Source organism: Pollachius pollachius (genome assembly GCF_949987615.1).
Source record: "Pollachius pollachius genome assembly, chromosome: 15".
NCBI classification, from domain to species: domain Eukaryota; kingdom Metazoa; phylum Chordata; class Actinopteri; order Gadiformes; family Gadidae; genus Pollachius; species Pollachius pollachius.
The window spans coordinates 4548931-4558801 of record NC_136948.1 but is presented as its reverse complement, the minus strand read 5'-3'; the positions used below and the strand labels follow the sequence as shown (position 1 = coordinate 4558801).

At 49.0% G+C, this 9871-nt stretch overlaps 1 protein-coding gene across 1 annotated transcript; it reads left to right on the top strand.

Annotated features, from left to right (window-relative positions):
• Nucleotides 1-459: 459 nt before the first annotated feature.
• On the top strand, nt 460-8848 carry LOC307086877 (RING finger protein 145; the record flags this gene model as incomplete). Its single annotated transcript, XM_079752225.1, has 12 exons — nt 460-717; nt 863-1148; nt 1249-1357; nt 2552-2643; nt 3093-3334; nt 4625-4800; nt 5201-5341; nt 6228-6410; nt 6768-6915; nt 7329-7685; nt 8036-8200; nt 8636-8848. The coding sequence occupies exons 2-12, from the start codon at nt 980-982 to the stop codon at nt 8846-8848; spliced, it is 1995 nt and encodes a 664-aa protein (XP_079608351.1). The 5' UTR covers nt 460-717; nt 863-979.
• Between the last annotated feature and the right edge of the window lie 1023 nt (nt 8849-9871).

The following is a 9871-nucleotide window of genomic DNA, read 5'->3' as shown; positions in this document are numbered from 1 at the left end:
ATACAGTTTCAATGACTCTGTCAACTCATCTTTGTGCGCCTATGCACCAGGCAATTGGCAACTTTGATAAACTTTTAACTAATTAATTAATTAAATAGTTAATTAATTAATATATTTATACATTTTATTTCATAAACTTAAAAATATATATATTTATGGGGTCACTTAAAACTTTGTTTGGGATGCAAATATAGTTAGTTATTGCCTACAACTAATGTAATTATGTGGATTCAAGTACAGAAGCGTATATATAATTTTGGCATTTTGTGTTACGATTTGTATCCTGCCTTTTATTTAAAGAAATAGAAAATGATTTGTGTTGATGTTGTATGTTGACTGTAATACAGTTGGATTGGGTGACAATAATTCGCATTCGGATTGGTTGACTCTTACTTTGAAATCCACCATTTCCCGTTAGCCGATTGGTCCGCTGGATATGTGACGTGTTCATGGGAAATGGCCACGCAAGCGAAAGGAATCACAGAAGTGCGTTGAAATCATCTTTGTCCAGCTTCAAACTGTTGAATAGTGACTTTTGAGGCTTTCATTTATGATCCATAAGGTATATTTATATTAAACCGAACGGTGCATTTCGGGAAAGCCCGACAGCTTGTAGAGAAACTATGCAAACATGTTGTGGCTCACTCAGGGAGCTAACCTGCAGCACCTAGCCTGGGGAAGGCTGGCACCCACCGCCGATGTGACACCCTTTTCAAAGTAAGTCAGACTTAATTGCGATGTTATAACGGTTGTACGATAAAGATTATTCCCAGCTTTACTAATACTGCTTGGAGCAACGAAACCCGAGGCCTGGAAGGAGAAGTTCTCCTCCTCATTCCCTCTTATCTCTTCTTGTTCTTAGATGACACGGAGAAGTGGATCCGAGTGGGTTGGGAACTGTTCGTGCTAGGCTACAGACACACAAAGGGCGACAGAACGGAGGATGTGACCCACGTCCCGGGGTCGAGCAGGTATCGCGATGCCTCGTCTGGAAGAGGTGGCCAACGTCGCCCTGCGGGTTCCCAGCCTCCTCCTGCTGGACATGCTGTACAAGTGTGACGTCGACGGCGTCACGGAGCACATCAGGGCCAAGAACGATGACATGCTGTTCAAGTACAAGTATGTCATCTGGAACATGTACTACCTTGGTAGGTACCCAAACACTGAGTGTGCGTGTTATTGTGCTTATGTGTGTGTGCGCGCGTGTGTGTGTGCAATACCTGATTCATTGGTGTGCGTTTTCTTCAGGTCACCTGGTGAATGTGTGTGTGTTGGTTCTGCCTCTTCGTCACATCGTAACGCTCTACCTTCACATACTGGCTGCCCTGCTTCTCTACGTCGGACACCAGATCTCCAAGTAGGACTCCTTCTATTAATAGCAAGGGCGTAGGAACCGGGGGGGACGGAGGGGACATGTCCCCTCCAATGTTGGAGACAGGCGTATTTGTCCCACCTAAAAATGATACCGGGGGAGAAAAATATTTTATTTTATTTTGAAAGCGCAACACAGCGTCTTGTCACCGGTTCTTATTCTAAAAAACTGGATGATTGAGCAATTAAAGAATTGATTTGATATTTATCAGTTCATTACTGCCATTCAAAATGTGTTTTCCTTTACATTTACAAATGTATCTTTTTAGTAGAATAAAATATATTTGTGAATTTTTTCAGTGTAGTTAATTTATGAAATATTTCTGTTCAAACCATTAACGGATCTGTCAGGTTTCCGATATGTCCCCCCCAATGTTAAACTCATTCCTACGCCCCTGATTAATAGTATCAATAATACTTATGTAACTACTGTTAATATTATTATTACTGCTGTTGCTTTAAGTAGGAAACCATATCTCAAAGTTGACTACTATTACTAGTATTAGTATTATTACTAGTATTAGTATTCTATAACTACTTTTCATACTACTGCTGCTGCTCTACATAGGACACCCTAACTCCAAGTGGGGCTACTATGATCTTATTTCCACTGCCAATGCCCCTACTACTATTACTAAAGCTCTTGATTCTCCTGTTGATGGTCTTTGTACTACTACCCCGGCATCTGCAAGCCATGCATTTTCTGATCTGTCTGGAGGATCAATAGTTCTAGTCTATACCTGTTCTCTGATGTCAGCTAGCCGGCTGAACCGGATACCGCTGCGGCACGCTGCCGTTGGATGTTTACTACACTGTCATTACGCCAGCCTTGTAGCGGCGGTGTTTTGTACTGTGATAAAACATCACCATCACTAGCAAGAATAGCAGCAAGAATAGCAGCCAACTGGAGCAATTTTCAGATTGAAAATTATGAGGCTTTTAGTTAAATCGACACCAAATGACTACAGTTGGATAATTGTACTATTTATTAGGCTGTCTGAGATTCCAGTTGTTGTATCTGGCATTATGTTTCTTTCCTCTTTGTGGAAAGATACTTGTTAGAATCAAAATGCTAACCGCTAGCAAACTGCTTCGTTTGGCCTTGTGATAATGACGCACGGCTTGAAAACGTTCCGGGGTGTCCATGAAATAACCTTTGACCTGTGACCCTTGCCCTCAGGGACTATGTGAACGAGGAGGTGCTGAAGGGCTACGGGGGGTCGCTGTACCTCGACTCTGCGGCCTTCCAAAGATTCGTCACCGCACTGACAAGTAGGGAGCGAGCTCATCGGCTGTGGTTAACACGAGACACGACAACGTGGTGGCTGGCACCCACACACTGTATCGCATGTCTCTGGGTCAGGCGTAGATACAGAGTGTATCCCGCATCACATCCAATGCTAAACTATTAACGGGTGGGGGGGGGGGGGGGAATGAAAGGTACGCATTTTAGCACAGCCCATCGTTGATGCTTCTAAAGGAGTAGAATTTTATTTGTTAGTAATTACAGAATAGAAGTTTAACTTAAATTGTTCCAGAATGGAAATGTGGGTGTCACAGCAGGGGAACTACAGGATAGTAAGATAATTAAAGTAGTTAGTTATTGTTCTATAAACATATATAAGGTTTGATGTAAATTAAAAGGATTTTAATTTACAAAATAATACATTGAACGAAGACGTCAAATATTCTAATAATTGTAATCTTCCTCGTGTGTTCAGGTCTGATCATTCTCAACACGTTGTGTGCCTTCCTGATGAAGACCAGAAAGGTCTGGCTGTTTTCCGCCCACCTGCTCCCCCTGTTGGCCAGACTGTGCGCCGCGCCGCCCGACGCGCTTCTGCTCGTCAGCTCGTCCTCCGTGGCTCTGACCGGCGTGGGCATAGCTGTCTTCCTCCTCTCCAACCTCTTTGTGCCCTATCGCCTCGCACGGGCCGCCTACTCTGAGCTGCTCCGGATGGAGGTAACCGCCATGTTTGTTCTTTATGTTGACCTTTGGTACACTGATGCCAGCGAGTCCACCAGTTGACACTCCCTTTCACCCCTTTTTCAGTTCTTATCCTTGGACTAAATCTCTGCTCGTTGGTCGGTTGAGAGGGAGTTCCAGCACGTATAATAATACATTTAACAGACTGAAAGCATGTCTGCAACACGTTTCTCTCTCTGATGTTCATCTCCATGGCATAGGCAAATAAAGTAGCCTTTAAAAATAATATCCCATGCCAGGTTTGACAGAGGTCTTGTGTATCTGTGAGGTTCTCTGGGACCGTTCATTACGGCAGTGGTTCTCAAACCTTTTCTTCTAGAGTACCCCCCTCTAAGAACTTTTTTCATCTGAATACCCCCTTCACTGGCAAAAAAACATTTTTTGAAGAAAATGTCTACAATTCATGCATCTGTTTGCTAATTTCTCCCAACAAACGAAGCCCAACACCGAGGGATGTTCAGAGAATGTAAAGGCGAAGCCCATTCAAATATATTCCTCCTGAAACTGACGACATTTTGGTGTTTCTAGACGCGCTTTATTTTTCACAGATTCCCCGTTCTCCGTGTTATCATATTTGCATTTCTTCCTTGACCCTCGATTTTCTATGGGTTAGGTTGAACTTCGTTTCCCCTGCAGTACTCCAAAGTACCCCTAGGGGTACGCGTACCCCCATTTGAGAACCACTGCTTCACGGCGTCATAAACAATGGATCGAGGGTCTAATGGTGTGTTCCTGAATCCTCGGACGCCAGCCTTCCGAGTTGCACGTTTGACATCACTTCCGGTCTCGGAGCATTAATAGCGTTCCTGTTCGTCTTTGTGATTGTGGCATGAAATTGGCTAGTCGTTGTTTATTGTTAGCTGCATTAGCCTCTTTAGCAAACCAGCCCGAAAACAAACAACACAACTTTACATTGTATTGCACGCACAGCAAGACCATGCAACGTATAAATTGGCGACCGGAATAAAGTAGCAAAGTAATCATGTGGTACAAATGCCAAAAAAAAAATCTCTTCACGGGCGCAGCCATTTTGTTGAGAACGTCATCACTGCCCTCGGTCTACTCTCAGATTTTTGCAAGATGAAGACAAAAAGGGGGCGTGCCTTCGAGAAATGCCGCAAGAAAGCTGGGAGATCTTCGACTTTCGACTCGGAATTCTGTCGTTCGAGGATCCAGGAACACACCATAAGTGGAGCTACGGCGACCCCACCAGGACCTTCTCCAACCCTCCGCTCACCCGTGTGCCATCGCTCCCACCCCCCCCAGGTGGTGGAGCTGTACCGGCTGGTCGCCGTGGCGATGTCCCTCTGGAACCAGTTTGCGGTGCCGCTGCTGTTCAGCGTCTTCTGGATGGTTCTGTTCGTCGTGCAGCTGGGGTCCGACGTCATGGCCGCCCGCGGCACGCTCACGTACCAGGGGGTCCTGTTCCTCCTGCTGTCCAGGTGTGTGTGTGTGTGTGTGTGTGTGTGTGTGTGTGTGTTTGTGTGAGAATCATGTAATGTTTTCATAATGTTTCATTTATTTCAAGAGAATAACAGTGAATGCATTTTTTGAGAAATTATTGTTAGGCATCTTGCGCAAGGATGCCTACAGACAGACCGTTAACATTGGGATTCAAACCCAGAACCTTTCGACTGGGAGTCCAACTATTACACTATCCTGTCCCTAGCCCCTCCTCTATCCATCTCAAATCGTTTCCCAAGTGATCAGAACACACACACATCACCTACATCTTAGTCCCGCCCACAATTTCCCTGTTTTCACACCTTGGAATTGCAGCACTGGCGCACCTTGGCTCTGGTCTTGATCCTTGACCTCTCTTCCCCCCCCCCCCCCCTTTAGTGTGTCAGAGTGCTGTGCCACACCCTACTCCCTGCTGGGCCTCGCCTTTGTGGTGTCCTACCTGGCCCTGGGCCTCCTCAACCTCTGCAAGTTCTACCTGGGAGGCTACGCAGCAGTGCTGAATGAGAACGTCATGCACAGGTAGGGAGCCCATAAACACCTGCACAGGTAGAGAGCCCATAAACACCTGCACAGGTAGAGAGCCCATAAACACCTGCACAGGTAGGGAGCCCATAAACACCTGCACAGGTAAGGAGCCAATAAACACCTGCACAGGTAGGGAGCCCATAAACAACTGCACAGGTAGGGAGCCCAGAAACACCTGCACAGGTAGGGAGCCCAGAAACACCTGCACAGGTAGGGAGCCCAGAAACACCTGCACAGGTAGGGAGCCCAGAAATATCTGCACAGGTAGGAACCCCATAAATACCTGCACAGGTAGGCAGCCCAGAAACACCTGTACAGGTACGGAGCCAAGAAACACCTGTAAAGGTAGGGAGCCTAGAAACACCTGCATAGGTAGGGAGCCAATAAACACCTGCACAGGTAGGGAACCAAGAAACACCTGCATAGGTAGGGAGCCAATAAACACCTGTACAGGTAGGTACCCCATGTACACCTGTAGAGGTAGATAACACATATGCACCTGTGCAGGTAGATGCCACATAAACACCTGCACCTGCACAGGGAAGAACCACATACAAACCTGTAGAGGTAGATAACACAAATACCACACAATTTCTGACCACAGAAGTACGAATTTCAACTACTATATAATACAGTGGGATTCTACGACAAAATGAACATAGACATAGTTAAGAATTCAGTAAGCCAATGGGATTTGAGTTGAAGGAACTTTTTGTATACCATCGTGTATTTCTGGTGGCTCTAGAAGCTCGGTGGCGGCCCCCTGTGGGCAGCCTACTGAACTAAGACTGGGCTGCTCAGGGCACAGGGCGTGGAGGACCGCTGCCCCCTGTGTTCCTGCTCATTCCTTTCCTGATTGGTTGATTTAATTTCCCGCCAGAGGGGTGACGGAGGGCGTGACCCTGTTCCTGCTGGCGCTCCAGACGGGGCTGCTGGACATGCAGGCCCTCCAGCGCACCTTCCTCCTCAGCATCATCCTCTTCATCGTGCTCACCTCTACGCTGCAGTCCATGATCGAAATCACCGACCCGGTCATCCTGGCGCTGGGCGCGTCACGCAACAGGTGCCAGCAGGGGGCGCTGTGGCTTTATCTTGATCAAAAACTTGACATATGTCGTATTTTCCATTTTTATGTAGTAAAAGTAGTAGTAGTAGTAGTAGTAAAGTATTTAACTATGTTAGATATCATATTATATATTAAATATATATGGTTCTATCTTAGAAATAATATACTGTGTCATCTCAGACATACTATGATATATTTATATCAATCTTGCAATCTTGATTTAATATCACATCCTGTTCTGTTTAATGTTCCGTCTGTTTTAAGAAGAGTCTATTCTAAACTTTGTGGTAGTTTGTGACTGGTAGGGGGACTAGTTAGGGCTGGTGTCAACCCGTGTCTCTGGTTCTTCACCAGGAGCTGGTGGAAACACCTGCGAGGCCTGAGCATGTGTCTGCTGCTGCTGGTGTTCCCTGGCTTCATGGCCTATAAGATCTCCCAGTTCTTCCACATGGACTTCTGGCTCCTGATCCTCGTGTCCAGCTGCATGCTCACCTCTCTCCAGGTAGGATGGAAAGGTCCTCTCTCACCTCTCTTTATGAGGAGGGAAAGGTCCTAGGGGGTTCTAAAACAATTTTAAAAAAAATTAGCAGTTAATGAGGCAGTTATATATTTACACATTCTGAACTTGTGGAAATTAAATTTCATTTGTATGTCTAATTAATCATGGACATCCTTTGTCTGTCATATATGTTAGGCAAATGTTTCTGTGATTGAAGTTTTTTTTGTTGAAAAAACTAATTAAAACCAATGAATTAAACCATGACACGAATGGTACAAATTCCGCTGAATAAAAATACATTCAGTTCAGGTGGGAAAATCCCAAAGTTGTCCCTTTCTTTAAGCCTGTATATTCCGCTTTTAAACTAATGGAAGTTCCCCTATTTCCTGTCCCCTCCCCTCCCTCCGGTCGCCCAGGTGACCGGCAGCCTGCTGATCTACTCACTCTTCATGGCGGAGCTGTTCTGCCGCGAGCCCATCGAGAGCCTGGACGAGGTCATCTACTGGGTGAACGCCGTCAGCCGCGTGCTGGAGTTCCTGGTGGCGCTGTGCGTGGTGGCCTACGGCGCCTGGGAGTCTCTGTTCGGCGAGTGGAGCTGGATGGGCGCCTCGGTCATCATCATCCACTCCTACTTCAACGTGTGGCTGCGGGCCCAGTCGGGCTGGAAGAGCTTCCTGCTCCGGCAGGAAGCGGCCAAGAAGATCAACTCCCTGCCCCGGGCCACGGCGGCGCAGCTGCAGCGCCACAACGACGTCTGCTCCATCTGCTTCCAGGTGAGACGTCTACGCGCGGCGTGAGAAGCACACGTAGCATGCTAATGCTGTAGTCCATTTGGATGGTACAGCGGCACGTGCGAGTCGTAAGCTGCAAAGCTCCCAGCTTTCTTTGGCATGCTAGATGCCGCGTTGGCATGCTAGGTCTGATTCTTAGGTCAGCCGTATTAGCATGCTACGTATGCTTCCAGGGGAGCCGCCTTAGCATGCTAGTAATTCTTCTTGGGTTAGCCTTGTTCCATCCAAGTTGGCACAATTAGCATGCTAGCATGCTAATGCTAGCATGGTAATTGTGCATCATGTTAACGACGCGGCCTCCAATCAAACGCCCGGCTCTGTGTGCTCCGCAGGAAATGAGCTCGGCGGTGATCACGCTCTGCGGACACTTCTTCCACGGCAACTGCCTGCGGAAGTGGCTCTACGTCCAGGAGACCTGCCCCATGTGCCACCAGTCGGTCCGGCCCGACGCCACCGCCCAGAGCCCCGCCCCCGGGGGGGAGGGGGAGGGCGACGGGGTATGGGTGGAGGGGGGGGAGGAGGAGGAGGAGGTGGAGGAGGGGGAGTGGGAGGAGGAGGAGGTGGGGGAGGGGGAGTGGGAGGAGGAGGAGGAGGTGGGGGAGGGGGAGTGGGAGGAGGAGGAGGAGGTGGTGGAGGAGGGGAAGGGGGAGGAGGAGGTGGAGGAGGAGGTGGGGGAGGAGGAGGTGGAGGAGGGGAAGGGGGAGGAGGAAGAGGAGGAGGAGGTGGTGGGGGAGGAGGAGGTGGGGGAGGAGGTGGGGGAGGAGGAGGTGGGGAAGGGGGAGGAGGAAGAGGAGGAGGAGGTGGGGAAGGGGGAGGAGGAAGAGGAGGTGGGGGAGGGAGATTGGGAGGATGAGGAGGAAGAGGAGGAGGTGGGGGAGGGGGAGGAGGAGGAACCTCAGGCAGACACAGGGCCCATCTAGGCCCCACCAGAGGAAGGGCAATTCGGGAACCATGGCAACGATGGCGGTGCTGCAGAGGAGATCTACGAGTATCCTCCGGAGACGGAGGAGGAGGGAACTGGCAGCGACGGCGACCTCCCTGCCAACGACTCTTCCCGCGATGACCACAACATGGAGGCCTTCCAAGGCCTGTGTTTCAGCTCCAGTGGTGACTATGTGGGCTACACCACCCCAGGCTCCAGCTGATCGCGTGTTCCCGTGGGGGGGCCGGCTCCCGGTGCCCCCCGGGGACGGAGCTCCGGCTGGGGGTGAGGTGGGGGGGGGCGCAGAGCCACGCTGTCTGCCGAGGGAGACGGGCTCGCGGACACAGACGATCCACCAGCGCCGCCGCCGTCGCTGTTATGGTGGACCCTGGCAAACAGGAAGTGGAGGAGGGTTGACTAAAGCGGGAGAGGAGCCGACCATCTGCGGACCGCCACATGAATGCTTCCTCTTGTGCTGCGCGGCCGGACAGAACTCTGAGCTGTGGGCTGAGGACCACAGCGGAGCGAGCAGCAGAGCAGACTGCAGTACTGTGTGGAGCGCGGTGAATCCCAGTCCGTCAAAGGCAGATACTGAAGGTGGGTCCAAACTACAGGAGAGAGAGAGAGAGAGAGAGAGAGAGAGAGAGAGAGAGAGAGAGAGAGAGAGAGAGAGAGAGAGAGAGAGAGAGAGAGAGAGCGCACGCACGCGCGCGCCGGTGGGACAATGCCAAAGGAAATCAGACGACATCTGAAAGATGACCATGCATTCGATATTCCCCACTTGTGCAAAAGAGCTCTGATGTGACTTAAAATGGCGTTGCCTGGAGAGCTACGACGCGATTGCTCCCTTTACCTGCACAAGCACGGAGGAACGTGGCCCCCGGCCTCAGTGCCCTTGAGGATGCGACGGTGTCAGCAAACCGTGAACCAGACCTCGGTTGGTCTTCTGTCTTGTGAACTAATGGGGAAGTAATGTGTCCCTCCTAACGAATGTGCTCCAGCAGTCCATGAAACATTGCTGGATTTAATTTGCAGGCAATAATGTCTCGGGAGTCTAAATCGATCTGTGAACTTGTTGACAGCAGTTCCTGAGGCAGTATTAACACAGTCTAAACTTGTGGAAATTAAAGTATTTAATTTGTTTGTCTAATTATTTGTGGCCTTCCTTTATTTGTCTGTCATATATGTAGTGGAAATATTTCTTTGATTAAATAGTGTTTTTTTTTCAATTAAATCAATAAAAAAA